The 20,407-nt window shown below is 39.2% G+C and overlaps 1 protein-coding gene across 1 annotated transcript; it reads right to left on the bottom strand.

Annotated features, from left to right (window-relative positions):
• Window positions 1-1,523: 1,523 nt before the first annotated feature.
• On the bottom strand, window positions 1,524-20,032 carry LOC126378943 (cytokine-inducible SH2-containing protein). Its single transcript, XM_050027492.1, has 11 exons — window positions 19,755-20,032; window positions 16,758-16,830; window positions 14,039-14,138; window positions 13,299-13,468; window positions 12,569-12,638; window positions 11,206-11,290; window positions 10,595-10,687; window positions 9,435-9,549; window positions 8,701-8,879; window positions 7,946-8,063; window positions 1,524-7,483 (listed from the first exon to the last, which is right to left on the bottom strand). Exons 2-11 carry the CDS (start codon window positions 16,780-16,782, stop codon window positions 7,368-7,370), a joined length of 1,071 nt encoding a protein of 356 aa, XP_049883449.1. The 5' UTR covers window positions 16,783-16,830; window positions 19,755-20,032; the 3' UTR covers window positions 1,524-7,367.
• Between the last annotated feature and the right edge of the window lie 375 nt (window positions 20,033-20,407).

The raw sequence follows: 20,407 nt of genomic DNA on the forward strand, positions 1-20,407 counted from the left end.
GGACTTTCCAATCGGCGTTCCCCAAAAACACGATAGATGGCGTTGTTAAGTTTTTTCTTCGTTTAAACTTCTAATTTCATGGATAACAGACATATTATGAATCTTTTATCTTTGTTTTTGGTTATAAATGATGACTCTTTTTATTACACCCAGGCATAACACATCTTCCACCCATTATTATACTGATCAAAATGTAGAGAAGCAATATAGGTAGCAACATCATTCTATACATGTTATCCAAATATCAAGCAACAATTAGTTTTATATTACTTTTATAGACATTATATTTTTGAATAATTATGTACCCCAGCAATGAGAAAATAGGTAATTATCACGTTAAAAGTGAACAACGCCATCTATCGTGTGTTTGGGGAACGTCGATTGGAAAGTCATTATAAAAAAAAAGTATTTCATAATGAAAATGCTCAATATATCACGATATAAATCCATATTCCTGATCGTTAATTAATTAAATAAAATAATACATTTGATAATATACATTAATGTCTGTAACATTATAGAAATTCGAAGTTATTAGAGCGTGTAAAAAAATGTAATAATACATTATCCCTGATTCCTGACACAACCTAATTTTATTTTAAGTTATACCCGTCACTTTCTTATCCGCCGAAAACGAAAGGAACGGATTGACAACTGTTCATTTTGAAATGAATAAATAACCCGGGCGAATAAAATAGGCATCTAGCTGATATGCAACACGTTTGACGTGTGACAACTTAATTCTGTCGGGTTTACTGGCCAATATAAAATTATGGGAGGGCTTTTTTAAATTTCCGACTAAAATTGCCGTGTGTATGGAGCACACAAATTTTATGCCTGTCGATTACCCGTCCCTTTCCTTTTCGGTGGATAAGAAAATGACAGGTATAACTTAAAATAAATTTAGATGGTATGTACTTGCACCAGCACCATTGTCTCCTTATACTGAAAACACGTAAGCGTTTTCAAAAAATACATTCTAATTTCTTCTATCGTGTGGGTTGTGAGGTGGATTTCCAACCTCATCTACCCTGGTGTCAGGGTTATTATTAAGCCGCCAAAGGCCCCCGACATGGCTCATGTAACGACTACGTACTTACATCGGTAAATAGTAACCGGAACCAACGGCTTTACGTGCCATCCGAAGCACGGATCATCTTACTTTCGGGTGAGCCTGCAATGTCAGAGCCAAACTAGAGATCACACTTGATTTTTAACCCCCGACGCAAAAACGACGGGGTGTTATAAGTTTGACGTGTCTGTGTGTGTAAATGTGCATGTGTCTGTCTGTGGCATCGTAGCTCCCAAACGGATGATCCGATTTTAATGTTTTTTTTTTATGATTGGAACAGGATTCGAACCCCGGATTAGGTCATTTAATTACTTCTGTAAGTAATATTAACATTTTTTTGTTTCAAAAATCACATTCGAATATGATTCTTCAGATGGCGCTTACGTGCTTTTAGGAGACCAAGTATTAACTGACTGCAACAAAAAGGAGGTAAACGTAATAAATAAGTGTGAAAAATGTATTTTTTTTTAATTTTCTTATTAAGTAGTAATTACACGGAACCCTGTAACCCTGACAGTGGTTTCCAATTAGTAGTACGCGTACCCCCACGACAAAACCTTGTCACATTAATTTATTTGACAAATTGAACTGTAAGTCTCACTAAATGTCAAATATGTTAGTGCGACAGAGTCCGAAAGTGGGTACATTATATTGCTCATGACTCATGACTGTACGCAGAAAAAGGGTATTAGACAAGTAGCAAAAATTATTCGATTTTCCTTTCAGTTCGGCTTAGTATAATATACAGCGTGTTAGTGACATAGTAACGAAAACTTTGAGGGGTGATTGAGGCCATGATTCTGAGACGATATCAAGTGGAATTTTCCGTCGCAAAAGTATGGAACTGATAATAATCATAAAAAACACAAAAATTTTCATGAATATTCAGATTGAAAATTCCACTTGATATCAACTCAGAATCATTGTCTGAACCATCCCCCTCAGTATTCGTTACGGTGTCACTTACACCCATACCTACTTGTATGGCTACCGTATGCACTTGTGCGGGGTGTAAGTGACATCGTAACGAATACTGAGGGGGATGATTCAGCTGATTATTCTGAGTTAATGTCAAGTGTAATTTTCCATCGCAAAAATATAGAATTGAAAATAATTTTAAAAAACTAAAAAAAAATCATGAATTTTGCGACGAAAAATTCCACCTGATATTAACTCGGAATCATGGTCTGAATCATCCCCCTGAGTATTCGTTACGATGTCACTAACACCCTGTATAAATAAGTAGAAATCTTATATACTACAATAACAATATTTTATTATTTACCATTCTATCCAATGATGTGCCGTTCGCGGAATATTCCCACTCTGGGAAAATTCCCGACAGTAAAAGGCGCAAAAAGGTTAAAACAGCCTTACTACCTAACCTTTAGGCAGATAAGATAAGAATTAAAACACATAATAACGGGTTCTTACCGCGTTTAAATGGGGATATTTAAACGCGGTAAGAACCCGTTATTATGTGTTTTAATTATGATAATAACCGCGTAAACTTAAAACAATGTATAGATAAGACCAGAGTACAAGAGAGAACAATTTGAAAAAGAAAAGAAGTCAGTGTCCTTACTATTAAAGAGTTTTTACAACGAGAACATTCCCACTTTGGGAACGCCGAGAACGGCGCATCACAGATTATATAATTATCAATAATAATTAATAATAACCCCTTTTTAGACTATTTTTACTCAAATATAGACACTTCTTATAGATTTACGCTCATGTTTCTTTACATAAAACTATACATGTGCTAATTCCTGTAAACACCACCTAATTTTATTTTAAGTTATACCTGTCATTTTCTTATCCGCCGAAAAGGAAAGGGACGGGTAATCGACAGGCATAATATTTATGCACACGTGCATTTGAGACGGAAATCTAAAACGACTCTCTAAAAAAATTACATCGGCCAATATCCCGACAGAATTAAGTTGACAGCACACGTCAAACGGCTTGCATACCAGCGAGATACCTTGATTCGGCCGGTTTATTCATTCAATTTCAAAATGAACAGCCATTAGTCATCCGTTCCTTTCTATTTCGACGGATAAGAAAATGGCGGGTATAACTTAAAATAAATTTAGGTGCTGTGTAATTAGGTGTTTGGAATTAGCACGATAAAGTATCTAAAATTTTGATAAAATCGTTATCAAACTGAAAGTCGATAGTTGAAGCATTTATTCTATCACATGAGAGTTTCAGAAATATTTTTTTTTTATATAATATTTATTACTCAAAAGTTGTATTTTACGAGTAAAATGTGTTAAAATTTAATGCTCAAATATCTAATGAGCCATCACGTTGGTCTCACAGAGAGAGCGGCGAGGTGTGGGTACTCAGTTCATCTTGCGATGGATGTACCTCTGACTACCCCAATTGGGATATAGTCGTTAGCTTATGTTATGTGTTATCTAATTGGTCCTCGTTGCCTAACCCAATAAGGGTTGAGCGTGATAAGAAACATTTACTGCGATAGCGCTGTTTGGAGAATCATCCCCCATATTTTTCGTTACGATGTCACTAACAACCTGTATTATTTTCAGAATGACTCCATTCGGAGATGTCGTGACTTTCATCGTATGGTCACGGGTTCGATTCCCGACTTGCGCTCCAAACCACTGAACGCGATTTCATGAGTTTGAATTCATGTTTGGGTTTATTTGTAATAATGGAAAAGCCATAGTCATATCCAGCTTACGACATCGTATCAACAGTGGCTGCAAGTTGTCTTTGATTACTTGTGGCTTGCCCACCCCGTTAGGGATTACGGGCGTGAGTTTATGTATGTATGTATGGAAAAGCGGGGCCTCCAAACACAGGCTATGTCGCTTAAATGGAGACCCCAATCCACCAGTAGTTTTTTTTTTTATCATCATTGATGATTGATATCACGTGGTTTCCAATAGTGCTGACATGCACAACCTGATAAAATTGGGTCGTGTACTAGGTTCAAGATAAATTATGAAATTCTGATTACTAAATAAAGACCGATCTAAAACTAAGGAAAAACATTTTCTTTTTTCTTATTAACTTATTAATAAAAAAAATAAAGTTGTAAAAATTTTAATAAAAAAAAAACGTAATAATAAGTCCGACATTTTATATCACGTTTTTCTATGTATTAACAAAATGTTGAGCATTAAATTTTAACACAAATCACATGAAATTTATAACTTTTTTTTAAACAAACGCTTCAACTATCGCCTTCTAGTGTCTTACAAAGTACAAATATTTACATTTGAAAAATACTTTTTTTATATTAATAATGAAGAACTTTCCAGGCTACGTTTCTCAAAGACAATATAGATGGCGCTGTACAGATTTGCCTTTCTTTAAACCTTTTGCGATAGATAGAACAGCCGGGACCAACGGCTTAACGTGCCTTCCGAAGCACGGTGGAGCTCGAGATGAAAACTTTTTTTTGTGGTCACCCAAATTTATGACCGGCCTTTGCGAAAGTTGCTTAACTAACCACTAAAATATATTTTTTAATAATTATGTACCCGAGTAATGAGAAAATATGTAATTATCACGTTTTTTTAATCTGTACACCGCCATCTATATTTTGTTCGGGGAACGTAACCTAAGTCCCTCAATATATACCTGCGACACTGCCTTGGCGTAAAAGAGAAATGGGCAAGTTGGTCTATCTACTCAACACTAACAAACCAACAAGGATATTAAATTTCATATTATAGTGAGTGACACCTCTTTGGACCGTCCCCTCAGGGCGACCAGAGGCACCCTGCCCTGTCGTTTCCGCCAGTAGTTATTTCCGCCGCGCATATCCTTTATTTTATAATTATGTCATGTCAGTGTGTGTAAACTCTTAGATAACATTTGCTCTACTTTATGGTTTGTTTCACCAGAACCTTAACAATTATCTTTTGTCTATGCGCTGTGCGCGGCCATATATTTTGTCTGTGCTCTATCTCTCTCTCTGTGGTATTGTTTTTATATATCGGATGCGTGTGCGCGAATTTTATTAATTAATAAATAGTGTCTCACAGATTGGACTTTAACTACTGAACCCAAATAGACTAAAATATACTTTATTTTCTGAAGCATCTTCTATCGTGTGGGTTGAGGTCAGTGATCGACCTCATCAAACTTGGTGTCGTGTTTTTTTAGGGCTGGTTTTCCCTTCGCGGGTTGGAAGGTCAGACAGGCAGTCGCTTCTGTGAAAAACCGGACCTGTCTAATCTTCATGTTAGGTAAGCGGACCCTGTGAAAAACTGTGAAGATGATGATGTCTTCTTAGTGTTAGGACATTGCAGGCTGATCACCTTACGAAAAGATGATCCGTGCGAAAGGCACGTTACGCCGTTGGTCCCGGTTACTACTTATTGTAAATAGTCGTTACATGAGCCATGTGAGGGGCCTTTGGCGGCTCAATAGTAACCCTGACACCAGGGTTGATGGAGTGGATTACCAACACAACCCACACGATAGAAGCAGAATAAAGATACTTTTTAATTTGAGTATTGAGTAGGTAGACAAATTCGCCCATTTTCTTTTCGTAGCAATTTTTTTTATTGAAAGTTCAATGTCCGCCAAGACAGTGTTGCTTTTGTCGCCGTTTTAAAGTAAACGTTGTTGCAACGTTAAGTTACATTTTGTTCAGCATCTTGCTGTAAGTAATTTTAATATCACGCCTCGCAAATGATTATAACATGCCAACCCGCAGTGGAGCAGCGTGGAATGCTCCATACCCCCTCCGGTTGATTGACGGTAAACCTTTGCCATCTTATAGTGAAAACCACACAAAAAAAATAAAAAAATAAATAAAAATAATTGTGTTAAAGTCACATTCGAATGTGAATTCCATGTATTAATCTCGCGTGACTAAGATAATTTTAAGTCGACATTTTTATCTTTTTTTTTGGAAAAGGTTTAACGGCACTGGCCTAGTAGCCTTTTAAGCTGGTTGGTAAAATCACATGGTATAGCAAGACCAGGTATGCTCAAAACTGACAGCTAACATTTCAAGGTTAGCCCAGCTGACGTCATCCGCCCTGAGTTGCCATTTTGTAAAAAAATAAATTAACCACAACCAAATTTTACATTGGCCCCGATTCCTGCAGACACCTCTTAATTTTATTTTAAGTTATACCCGTCATTTTCTTATCCGCCGAAAAGGTAAGGGACGGATGATTGTCAACAAGTTAATTTTAAAACGAATGAATAACTCGGGCGAATAAAATAGGCATCTCGCTGGTATGCAATCCGTTTGACGTGCTGTCTACTTAAAATTTACGTGTGTTGCATAAATTTTATGCCTATCGATTACCTGTCCCTATCTTTTTCAGCGGATAAGAAAATGACAGGTATAACTTAAAATAAAATTAGATGGCGTCTGCAGGAACTAGCACCATTGTTCAATTTACTTTGTAAGGCAATTTCAATTATTTTTATATAAATGTCAAGTGACAGTAATTAAGTACGTTAGTCGGCAATTCGCTTAATTTTTAGTAATAAAATTTAAGTCCTTGGAATGTTGGAGATACCAATTTAATGGTAACACTTACGTCATCAATGGGCTAGCAATGGCGGCTTGTCATAGGATTGAGCATACCAGCGGGCTTAGCACCGCAAGCGCGAGACTCTTTCTCGCCTCGACATACGTCACCCATCACTCTCTCACAGTACTGCACGAAAGAGACAGACGATCTCTGTCGCGGCGAGATAGAGTCGCGTGCTTACGGTGCTAGGCCCGCTGGTTTTGTTATACCATGGAGAATCACATCGGATAATGATTTTTCAAAATGGCGCGTGGTTTTCACTATAAAACAAAAATTACTACCTTGTTTATGTTTATGAAATTTTTGTTATTCTTCCTACCTCCACAGGTAAGACAGACACACTTTTGTATTAATATTAGTATTGAAAAAATTGTTCCCACTTCACTTCAAATCCATCCACTGCGACGTCAAGCCAAATGCTAAATCCATCGACCACGATATCAAGTCAAAATCGAATGAATAAATCCCTCGACTAGGGTATCCGATCACCTTCTACCTGCTGAGCGGGACGCTACCGGTGGTCTAAAAATGCCATAAAGCATTTCATCTAAAAAGCAATATTGCTATTTGACATTTTGCGCATATAAAAGAAGTAGCGATGTAAACAAATCACAAATGCTTTTAAGATGAAACGCTGATTGTGTCCTTTTCACACACCCAGTGCGGGTCCCACACTCAGCTTTGAAGTGTGGGTCTCACTCCCAACAGTGGAGTGTGGGCTAGCAGTGTGGGTCCCACGGCCAGCAGTGGAGCGCGAGCTAGCAGTGCGGGTCGTAGAGGTCGTGCTCGAGGCGGCGCACGCGCACCCGCTGGCGGTAGTGGTACTCCTTGAGGTAGGCGCGCAGCCGCCCCGGCAGCGGGAGCTTCTCCACACCTGAGGATGGACAGTTAGATCATTTATTTATTTAAATTAAGTGAACTAAGTAAAAAATAAAAAACATAAAATATTTTTATAACAGAAAGACCTTGTATTTTAGACAGTTTCAAAATAATATAACATAAACAGCCTATATACGTTCCACTGCTGGGCACAGGCCTCCCCTCAACTGGAGGGGATATGGAGCATACACAACCACGCTGCTCCACTGGGGGTTGGTGGAGGTAATTGGGCCCAAGCATGGAATCATCTTTCTTTATCAGACAATCTGGTGATCAGCCAGTAGTACATCCTAACCAAACTAGGGACCACAAAGTATTTTTGATTGTGAGCCCAACGCACAACCACTGGACCACGGAGAGTTAACAGTAACCCTGACACCAGGGTTGATGGGGTTGGTACTCCATCTCACAACCCACACGATAGAAGAACTTTATCGGTAATCCACACTGCACTCACCATCGTATGTGGTATGCGACACGATGACCGCCCTGGCCAGCTGCTGCAGCGTGAAGGGCTGCGACCGAGCGAGCGGCGCCGTCAGCATCGGCTCGAAGAACATCACGCATGCCGGGTCCTGCACAGAAAAATACACTTTACATACATAAACTCACTGTAATCAGAGACTGGAATTCCATTTGTTTCGATCCTGAAACTTCCGGCGGGTTATCCTTACTTGGTTGACATACCACTAATCCGCACCAAGCACTTCGCTTCATCTTTCATAATGCGCACAGCCAAGGAATGGAATGGGCTGCCGGCGTCGGTGTTTCCTGTATCTTATAACCTGGGGTCCTTTAAATCACGGGTGAATAGGCATTTTCTGGGTAAGATCGTTCCACCGTCGATTTCTTCTTCTCCTCGTGGAAGAATGTAGCCAAGAGCAAACCCATCTCAATAAAAAAAAAATATCGCCACTTCACTCACCAATCTCGTCACTTCGCTCACCACTCTCGTCACGCCACTCACCAGTCTCGTCACTTCACTCACCACTCTCGTCACTTCACTCACCACTCTCGTCACTTCACTCACCAGTCTTGCCACTTCACTCACCACTCTCGTCACTTCCCCCACCACTCTAGTCACGCCACTCACCACTCTCGTCACTTCCCTCACCAGTCTCGCCACTTCTCTCACCAGTCTCGTCACTTCAATCTCCAGTCTCGCTACTTCACTCACCACTCTCGTCTCGTCACTCACCAATCTCTACCCACCTTATAGTGCTCGATGAGCCCGGTGACTGTGGGAGCCGCGAAGACGGCGGGGTCGTGCGAATCGAAACTGAACCGGTGCTGGTAGTGTTCGATGCGCGCGTGCAGCGACCGACCGTACTTGCGGAACGACACTGAGAACAAGTGCTCCTCTTGTGCCGAGTCGCGGAGGAGGAATGTGCCTGCAAGTGGAGAATGGTCACGAGCATTAATATGTATACACTTTGGTACCATGTCACATTAACTTTTTTGACAAATTGAACTGTAAGTCTCACTAAATGTCAAATATATTAGTGCGACAGAGTCCTAAAGTGGGAACATTATATTGCTCATGACTGAACATAACCTGACGACTGTAGCGACCCTGGTCGCACATCAGTACAGGGTGTTAGTGGCACCGTAACGAATACTGAGGGGGATGATTCAGACCGTGATTCTGAGTTGATCTGAGTCTATCCAGTGGAATTTTCAGTCGGAAAATTCATAAAAAATGTTGTTTTTTTTTTAAAGTTATTTTCTGTTCCAAACTTTTGCGACGGAAAATTCCACTTGATATCAATTCAGAATCATGGTCTCAATTATTGACAGCATCCTCCTCCTAAAATATCTCGTATGTCTACAGAAGACGGCAGAGAATCCGAGAAGAGCTTTCTGTGTGTTTATGTGCGACATTTTGTCACGTTTTCTATGACGTCACAGGTTGGTTTGCGTTTCCTCTCTACGTCTCTGGGACCTACCTTCTGGCTTGTTGTCCAGCAGTCTCTCCGCCTCATAGCGGTCCATCTTGCCCCAGTAGAACGAGCACGCCGTGATCTCCTGAAGGTCCGGCACTAGACAGTGTATATAGTCCACCTAAAACAAGGCAAATATCAAAGGACAATGAGTCAAAACATCCCCCACCCATCAACAAATTCCAGATATCTCATTCGAAGCGTCTTAAGTTGATATTTTTGTTCTATGGCGAATTTCTCAAAATGGGTGAATATCAAAATTTCAAGTTTGGTGGCGAACTTTCATATTATATTTTTCGTGAAAAATTGGGTTCCGACATGAAAATGGATAGTTCTACTAAATTATAATTATGTACTGATACTTTTGTTATTCACCTTACGTATTATATTTATTGTTATAATTGTGCTGTTGCAGTGTTATTACCTATTCTCTATTAATATTTATGCATACCTAATATATAATTGTTCAAATATATTTTGTTTATATATGTAACTCTATCTGATAGATACCTACATTGCTTATTTGCGCTATGAGTCATGTCAGCTTCGCGGGATCCAACAGACGGAAAATTAAGGAGCGACTGAAAAACAGCGTCTGTTTCTTCGGAAATAGACACAGTGCTGAGTTCGTGTCCTATTCACTGCTGTGCCACGTTATGTACTGAGTTTTAAAAATTGTTTTAAGATACTCTGTTGTTTTTACTCTGTTTGTAACACTTCGTATGTAATGTGTCACAATTTGTTGAATAAATATTTTCTCTCTCTCTCTCTCTCTACTAAAACTCTTATAACGCAAAAACAGTATAACGCCCTGAGAGTTCAATATAATAACGCGTTCCGGGTGCTGGTGGGGCTGCCTCGTTTCTGTGGCGCATCAGAGATGTTTGCGGATGCAAGGATGGACGGCTTCTACACCATCATGCGGAAACGCAGCACATCATTGGTGCGCAGGGTGCGGGCCAGCCCCAGCAGCGTCCTGAGCGTGTTTGCGAGTAGGTTTGACTGTCAGTACATGCGCCATTGTTGTATTATGCATTTCATGTCGTGGTAGACCTCGAGAGGGCCGGAGGGACTGGCCGGAGTACGCACAGGACCGCGGAAAATGGAAAGAGGAAAGGCCTTTGCCCAGCAGTGGGATCTTGTAGGCTAGATTAGATTAGTGTTACCTGTGTGTGCACTTTGGTGGGCGGCGGCAGCGGCGGCTGCGGCATGGCGGGCGCCCGCAGCAACAGCGCTCGGAGCTCGCCGCCGCACACAACCTGGAAACAAAAAAAAATGTCTACAATACAAATACACTTCATTCAAATAATTACAAAGACTCTTAACTAAGTAAATGGCGGCCTTATCGCTTAAAGCGATTTCTTCTACACACCCACACTACACTGTTAAAGTCCCTAATTATACTTATTGTTATATTGCCTTTTGTGATTTTAATTTTTGTTTTTATTTTTAATTTTTTTTTCCTTTACCTTTACCTTGGGTTCGAATCCCGGCGATCACAAAAATCACTTTGTGATTGTCCTGAGGTACGTTAAGCCGTTGGTCCCGGTTACTATTTACTGATGTAAGTACGTAGTCGTTACATGAGCCACGTCAGGGGCCTTTGGCGGCAATAATAACCCTGACACCAGGGTTGATGGGATTGGTAATCCACCTCACAACCCACACGAACAGTTGTCAATCCTTTCCTATTCGGCGGATAAGATGACGGGTATAACTTAAAGTAAAATTAGGTGTCAGCGGGAATCGGGGCAAATGTAATGTTTATGATGAAGACCTGGAAGTGTGGATGCAGCCGTATGGAGCCATCATTGGCTGGTGTGAGCTCGCGACCATTCTCGGAAGTCGTATCTCCCTCGGCCCTGGAAAATAAAAAAATACCTTGGTTGATCATCATAACGGACTCCTCGGTCCTTGCGCGTCGGGCGTTCGAATCCCGGTGAGGACATATCACAAAAATCACTTTGTGATCCCTAGTTTGGTTAGGACGTTACAGGCCGATCACCTGATTGTCCGAAAGTAAATAAAGTGCTTCGGAAGGCACGTTAAGCCGTTGGTCCCGGTTACTGCTTACTGATGTATGTACGTAGTCGTTACATGAGTCATGTCAGGGGCCTTTGGTGGCTGAATAATAACCCTGACACCAGGGTTGATGAGGTTGGTAATCCACCTAACAACCCACACGATAGAAGATTGATAATCATCCTCCTACTGCCGAGGTATCCCAGTTGGTAGAACGCTTGACTCTCAATTTGAGGTCGCAGGCTCACAGCACAGGCCTAAACCAATGATGTGTTTTAATACACAACCAGCCTATACACGTCCCACTGCTGGGCACAGGCCTCCCCTCAATCAACCAGAGGGGGTATGGAGCATACTCCACCGCGCTGCTCCAATGCGGGTTGGTGGAGATGTTTTTACGGCTAATAGCCGGGACCAACGGCTTAACGTGCCCTACGAAGCACGGAATCATCTTACTTTTCAGACAATCAGGTGATTCAAGCCTGAAAAGTCTTTACCAAACAAAGGACAGTCTCACAAAGTGATTTCGACAATGTCCCCATCGGGAATCGAACCGGGACCTCCAGATCGTGAGCTTAACGCTCTAACCACTAGACCACGGGGGCTGTTATTTTGTCGAGTTGTCATTTAATTATGATAATAACCGCGTAAACCTAAGACCAGCGTCGTGGCTCGCGCCGCGGATTATGCTGAGTGAGGCCCTTTTATAAAGGACACCACCACCATCGTTGACCAGTCCATACACTCAATTATTTGTATTCGATACACTCAAGTATTGTATCGTGTAAGTTGTCTTTTTATTTTCTATGAAAATGAAAAAAAAAATGAAAATATTTTTATTTCACTTTACAAAGTAAATTCTAAGTTAGGGTTGATGACTCCTTTTAAGCATAAAAGCCTGTGTTAGGAGCCAACGCTCTTCCGTAGTAAACAAGTGAATATTTGTAAGATTAGGGTAAGAGTGAAACATAAAAAAATATGTGTTTGATTGTAATTTATTTGTTACTCCGTGTTTTATATTATATATTTGTTATTTATTTTATATTTGTTACTGTGGTGTCCCTTTATAATAAACGTTTCTTTCTTTCTTTCTTTCTTACAAGGGTTGTTTTACTCACGATCTAGGAGCGACGGACAACACATATACTTCGGCTGTGGGCTCTCCATTCTCCCTGCCAGTATCGCCGTCTGAAATTAAAACACAATGTTAATGTTTTTCTTTTTTTTTAAAGAACGTCTAGGGCCCTGTGCCGAGGTTTTTCTTGCAGCTTCTTTTCCCCGGCTATACAGGTTGTGAGAAGCTGCAGTAGTTTTAGGCGGATGAGACGTTCGTTATGTAAAAATTGACGATTCAAAGTGTAACTATGTTACCTACTGAATAAACATATTTTTGAATTTGAATACTTAAATCGCATTAAGTTTTTTGACAAATTGAACTGTAAGCCTCACTAAATGTCAAATATGTTAGTGCGACAGAGTCCTAAAGTGGTTACATTATATTGCTCATGACTGTACTTAATAATAGTGCGAAAGCCACATCTGAATACTTAATGGTGTATCGAAGGAGATTGACTTGTATCATTGCTCGTTCGCCAAATTCACAGAGGTCACTATTAGATATCTAAGTAATTGTTAATAGTTAGTTATGATGTTTCTTTTTTTTACTTATCTTCAGCATTGTTAGTATTTATAAAGAAAAGGGATATATATAAGGGATATAGATTGTTAGTATTATAGAAATAGGTATTGTTTACATATGTCGCAATAGGCATGTACCCGTAATGACTATGTGTATTGATACTTTAGTAAATAAATAAATAATCTGTCGTTGAGTGAGGACTGTCCGACCTGTGTTAATGACGATGGCGTCGAGTTCGCGCCGCAGGTCCCTGGCGCCTATGGTGAGCACGGTGGCGAGGCGCTCGTGGCGCTCGTCGGGCACGCGGCGGTACGCCGTGCACACGCAGCCCGCGCGGCGCCAGCGCCGGCGCCGGCAGGCGCACTCGCCGCCGCGCCATCTGCACGAGCGTAACATAACGTATTTATTTATTTATAAAAAAGATACACCAACAGCTTATATAATAAAACATTAAATAAAATAAAAGTTACATCAGGAATTTTCAGGCTTGAACCACCTGATTGTCCGAAAAAGTAAATTGATTCCGTTTTTCGGAGGGCGCGTTAAGCCGTTGGCCCCGGCTATTAGCCGTAAAAACACCTCGACCAACCCGCATTGGAGCAGCGTGGTGGAGTATGCTACATACCCCCTCCAGTTGATTGAAGGGAGGCCTGTGCTGTGTGTGTGTGTGTGTGTGTGTGTGTGTGTGTGTGTGTGTGTATGTGTGTGTGTGTTTGTATGTGTGTGCGTGTGTGTGTGTGTGTGTGTGTGTGTGCGTGTGTGTGCGCGTGCGTGCGTGTGTGCGTGCGTGAGTGTATGAGTGCGTGCGTGTGTGCGTGAGTGCGTGCGTGATTACGTGCCTGTGTGTGTGTGTGTGTGTGTGTGTGTGTGTGTGTGTGTGTGTGCGTGCGTGCGTGCGTGAGTGCGTGCGTGCATGTGTCTGGACGTATATAGGCTGTTTATGTGTTACCTGTCGGTTACGGCGCTGACGTATCGATGTACACTGCTGGGCGCCTCATCCACGTATCGTCGCCGCTCCCACGCGCCGCAACCGCAGGTGCACTCACCGCCTGCGAATAGAAGAATAAGAATAATTTATTTGCCACAAAACAGTATTTACAGATGTTATTGTATACAGTAGTCCGTGTTTTCAGCTTACAAGTAAGCATGCTTTATGCTAATTAAAACACATAATGGCCCCGATTCCTGCAGACACCGCTTAATTTTATTTTAAGTTATATCCGTCTTTTTCATATCCGTCGAAAAGGAAAGGGACGGATGATTCACAGCTCTTAATTTTAGGAAGAATGAGTAAATGAATGAATAATCCGGGCGAATCAAAAGGTACGTCGCTGGTATGCAATCCGTTTGACGTGCTGTCTACTTAACTGTGTCGGGTTATTGACAGATGTAAAATTTTTAGACGGTTGGTTTAGATTTGTGCTTAAAATTGACGTGTGTTCCATAAATTTTATGCTTGTCGATTACCCGTCCCTTTCCTTTTCGGCGGATAAGAAAATGACAGATATAACTTAAAAAAAAATTAGATGGTATTTACAGGAATTAGCACCAATAACGGGTTCTTACCGCGTTTAAATCAGGGATATGAGACTCCCGATATTTCGACACTGTTGCAAGTGTCATGATCACGGATTGAATATAGGGAGTCTCATATCCCTACTTAAACGCGGTGAGAACCCGTTATTATGTGTTTTAATTTTATGATAATAACCGCGTAAACTTAAATTAATGCTTTATGCTGTTGCGCTACACATGCATCTACATCATCATCATCAGCCCATTAACGTCCCCACTGCTGGGGCACGAGCCTTCCCTATGGATGGATAGGGGATCGGGCCTTAAACCACCACGCGGGCCCAGCGCGGATTGGTGGTTATTAACGACTGCTAATGCAGCCGGGACCAACGGCTTAACGTGCCTTCCGAAGCACGGAGGAGCTCGAGATGAATTTTTTTTTTGTGGTCACCCATCCTATGACCGGCCTTTGCGAAAGTTGCTTAACTTCAACAATCGCAGACCAAGCGCGTTTACCGCTGCGCCACCGAGCTCCTCATGCATCTACAATTACATGAGAATTATACAATACAAATCAATCGTAAAATAAAATAATAATAAAACTCTAATTAACAATGTCAAAGTTTAGTTTTTATAATCTAGAAATTCATTTATACTATAAAAGCAATGTTGTAGCAACCATTTTGTCAAATTAACTTTAAGAGCAGCCTTGGTCATATTTGTAAATGCGGTGGGATGTTTATTATATATAACTATACACGTTTAGATAATATTTCTCTTGTAAATATATTTCCGGGCAGATAATGGAATAGAAATTATTTATTTTGGGTCCTTTGGCGGCTCAATAGCAACCATGACACCAGGGTTGATGAGGTTGGTACTCCACCTCACAACCCACACGATAGAAGAGATTATTTTAGATATAAGTAGGTATAGGTATACAGTAGGAGTGAACATAATAATTAAACCTTATCTCTAAAAAGGGATTTCAAACGCGAGCCTATATTATTATTTTTTTGACGTGACTTATTGTAGATTTGCCGCAAATGGCATTAACTACTTGGCCGGACAAATGGGGAGCGCTGAAGGCTCTCACCCGGTACAACATTTAAGACAACACGCCTGAGGGTGCCCAGTTGGGCGCGAACCTCGGCTCAGGGCGTCCTCTGAGAGGGAAAATATTTGAAAGAATTAATCGACCCTAGTGGGTCGACAGCGATAAGCGCTGAATGAGGGATTATTATTATATTAATTATTTATTATTTATAAATTATTATATTAATTATTTATTTATATTAATGATTTATTTTCATATTTATTATTATATATTATATATTAATTATTACGTCACTATGGAAAATGGAAGTTAATACTCACAAACAACTTGATAGGAGGAATCTTCTTGTGGTAGCGTAAACGACAAACAACAATTTATCATAACAATACAATAATGTTACAAAACACAATAATGTACAGGGTGTTAGTAACATCGTAACGAGAACTTTGAAGGATGATTCAGACCATGATTCTGAGTTAATATCAAGTGGAATTTTCCGTTGCAAAATTCATGTATTTTTTTGTGTTTATTTTTTATATTTTCAATTTTACAAAAAAAATAATAATAATTAATAAATAAATATATTTTTTTCATTTATTTATTTTTTTTTGTTTTATACTTTTGCGTTTGTAGAAATCAGTGCTAATCTTTAAAACTCTATCTGTGCCCTGTTTCGCAACCATGCTATCCTTAAGACATGAAATCCAGGATTTGCTCCTTGCTATGCTTTCTATTTTGTACGAGTGCAATTTCGATATTTATTTTTTGAAATTTCTGATATTACCCTTCTGGTCCCGCCTGTCGATTACCCATCCCTTTTTAAGCGGATGAGAAAATGACGGGTATAACTTGAAATAAAATTAGATGATGTGGACAGTCACGAGCACTAATATTTAATTTGTCTTAAAAGTAAAACGTCTCATTAAATGTCAAATGTGATAGTGCGACAGAGTTCAAAAGTGGGTACATGATATTGCTTATGACTGTACAGGCATTATCACCATTGTCCCCTGTTGGCATGTAGGGTTTGGACAAGAGATTTCCTCTCCTCGCAATCTCCTTTCCACGTAAGGTGTTTTAATACATTTCTACTCACTTTTCCTTGACGTCTGCTGTCCCATTGTGCTCTTCTACGTAAACAATGCGAGGTTCGTCCAGCGAACTACCATCTGCAACAAACAATTATCACTATTTTACAACACAACATAGAATCACGCCTGTATCTCTCCTTCCGAGAAACTGTGAAAGGCATACTTACAATACAAGGAATAAAAATAAAATTACTATTCAAAATTCTAGATTAAGTAAATTAATCTTTTTGGGGTTATGCACGAGCCACGCTCTTGTCGGTGCAGCATTTTCCACGCTACTTTTTTAGGGAAAAATAGGGCAGTGGTTTCCCTCTTGCTTTCCGCCTCGCAGTACTCTATCTGACGCAAGTGGGATGGCACCCAGAGTACAATAAAATACCAGACAATATTTTTTATTTGTCGAAAAATAAATTTAAAGCTCATGTGGAGCTTTATGTAAAAAAGCTTATTACCTACAAGATTAATGATTACCTCAATGATAAAAATGTCTGGTATTAAATGTGTTCCTCTAGTTATTATTTATGAATTTTAACGCACGCACGCACGCACGCACACGCACGCACGCACACACACACGCACACACACACGCACGCACGCACGCACGTAGACATACATATGGCACAGGACCAAACCCAGTGGAGGAAGATCACATACAATCACGATCCTCAGCAGTGAGGGAATGATAAGAAAAGATAGACATATGACTCACATCACTAAACTTTCATGATGCATGTCTGTACAAAATTTTGTCTCCCAAAGTGGTTTAAAAATAAAACTTTCCCGAATCCTAGTGACTCACTCATATTAGTAAAGAAACTTAAAGTTAGGGTTGACAACATTTAGTTCAGTTAAGACAGACAGAAAAATGAAACTATTTACGACATCATATTAAAACCTCAAAAATAACAGTATTTCTCCACTAATAGATGCATATACTCAAAAATAACAGTATTTCTCCACTAATGGATGGATACATATAAACCTTCCTCTTGAATCACTCTATCTATTAAAAAAAAACCGCATGAAAATCCGTTGCGTAGTTTTAAAGAGTTATGATATAGGGACAGAAAAAGCGACTTTGTTTTATACTATGTAGTGATTTCTGAGGTTGTTGTATGCATGTATGCAGTACGCATAAAGGTTGGTTTAATGCTGTAGAAATGAGATGGTTACGTAGCATCTGCGGGGTTAAATTGAGTGATAGAGTGAGAAACAGTGTGATAAGAGTAAGATGTGGTGTAAAAGACGATATAGTGACTAAGATTGAGAAGGGAATTTTAAGTTGGTTTGGACACATAGAGCGGATGAAGGATAATAGAATTACGGAAGCAGTATATAAAGCGGAGGTAGACTTAGAAGGACATACATTGACCAAATTGGAGATGTTGTTACAAAAGGTTTAGTATGATTTATGATTTAGTATGTGTATGAAATGATTGATGAATGTGGAGCAAGAGAAGGGTGAGATTGAATTCCAGTGTCTGCTTACCCCAGTGGGACATACGCGTGAGTTTATATGTGTATGTATGTTGCGAGCCCTAGTGCCCACTTGATGAGCAAGTCACTCAACAATCATAATTGCCATCAATTAATGATCCCAAACAATTAGACGGACTCATAACGTAGATTAATAGATAACATGTGAGAAAATCACTTTATGTGGTTTTATTTTGATAAAATACGTAATTTGTGTCCGGTTATATTATACAGGTATTAGTGACATCGTAACAAATACTAAGGGGTATGATTCAGACCATGATTCTGAGTTGATATCAAGTGGAATTTTTCGTCGTAAAATTCATGTTTTTTTTTAGTTTTTTTAAATTATTTTCAATTCTATACTTTTGCGATGGAAAATTCCACTTGATATTAACTCAAAATAATCAGCTGAACCATCCCCCTCAGTATTCGTTACGATGTCACTTACACCCCACACAAGTACATACGGTAGCCATACAAGTAGGTATGGGTGTTAGTGACACCGTAACGAATACTGAGGGGGATGGTTCAGACCATGATTCTGAGTTAATATCAAGTGGAATTTTCAGTCTGAATATTCATGAAAATTTTTGTTTTTTTTTTAATTATTTTCAGTTCCATACTTTTGCGACGGAAAATTCCACTTCATATCATCTCACAATCATGGCCTCAATCACCCCTCAAAGTTTTCGTTACGATGTCACTAACACCCTGTACTTTTGTGGTAGAAAATTCCACTTGATATTAACTCAGAATAATGAGCTGAATTATTCCTCTCAGGATTCATTACAATGTCATTACACCAAATAACGTAATGAGTACCAATATGTAACAGTTTGAAACCATATCACATTAACTTTTTTGACAAATTAAACCATATAAGTATCATTAAATGTTAAATATGATAGTGCGATAGGGTTCTAGAGTGACTGTACATCTGGCAGTCTTCCTGCCGTAGGTTATTACAATTCACAGTTGTAATTAATGGGGCTGAAAACAGCTCGATTTTATTTAAATCATATTTCCTTGAGCAAAGTCCTTTTTTGTCCACAATGAGAACTAGATTCTTGTATGGAGTGTCTAGGCTGTTACCGATCTTAAAATTTATCTCTATTACTATGACTGCCTACCCCAATGGAGTGATATGTTGTATATAAAAACCTACCTATTTCAGGAGTGCAAATAAATTATTAATTTTATAAATAGGCATATTCAGCCTTATACATTAAATAGGCTGTATATGATGATGTCATGACAAATAAACCAAAAAAAAGTAGGCAATAACATGAACAAGTCGGAACTTGTTTATCAACTTTGCAATTTAGCTGATAACAGAACTGTTTAATGTTTAACAAACGTGGTGTCAGCACACTGGTACAGTACACGCTCAGAATGTTAGTAATAATACATAATAAATTAGAAATAAACAAAACACATGAACCAAATCCGCCATCTTGGTTTTAGAATGCACTGGATATCATGCACGTAAAATGCATTTATTTAGATAATAAACCCATACTCACGTCTGTTTAGTTAATATTACGAGGTTTCGGATTTCTATGTCGTTTTCGGAATATTCACTTCACTAAAAATTCGCACAAAATTCGGGTCGTAGTTTATTGTGACTTTTCATAAACACAACTCTACTTCAGCGTACTGTAGTATCACTAAAACATGCTACAATATTTACATTGAAGTTATTTACAGTCTATTTACAGGTCTGTAAATGTAATTTACAGTTTTTTTATACAAATTTTACGCAGTCAAAATACGCATTTCCTTGTTCGTCTGACATTTTTGTTTGGACCATGACGTTCCATTTCAGTATTGTAACTTCAACACAGTCATGAATTTTAATTCTTTTCAAGTTTTTATTTTATCAAGATTTGGACTTGATAATGTTTTTTTTAACTAACCTTTTAAACTATGAACCGGACATTTTATTTAATGCAAAGTTTTTTCCTATTTTTTTTAAACAAGTACTTTGCAGCCAATTTGCAGCTTACAAAAGTTATGTGATAGGAAACGTGTTTATATATTTTTAAAAATTAAGGCAAAAGTGTTCCAGTTTATAATTCCAATTCTTGAACCACAGACAAATATGCGGCTAAAAAATCGCTCGTATGTTCGGCCTTGAAATAAAATGGCAACACTAAGTTTTTACCATAGACAAATT

This window comes from Pectinophora gossypiella, chromosome 27, assembly GCF_024362695.1.
Source record: "Pectinophora gossypiella chromosome 27, ilPecGoss1.1, whole genome shotgun sequence".
NCBI classification, from domain to species: domain Eukaryota; kingdom Metazoa; phylum Arthropoda; class Insecta; order Lepidoptera; family Gelechiidae; genus Pectinophora; species Pectinophora gossypiella.

Bases quoted from the DNA above. Each gene is read 5' to 3' on its own strand.
- LOC126378943 (XM_050027492.1), bottom strand. From the start codon at position 16,782: ATGGGACAGCAGACGTCAAGGAAAA. The intron at 13,469-14,038 runs GTAACACATAAA...ACGCTCGTGCAG, and splicing joins GTCAGCGCCGTAACCGACAG to ATGGCGCGGCGGCGAGTGCG. The intron at 8,880-9,434 runs GTAGGTCCCAGA...CTCCACTTGCAG, and splicing joins GCTGGACAACAAGCCAGAAG to GCACATTCCTCCTCCGCGAC.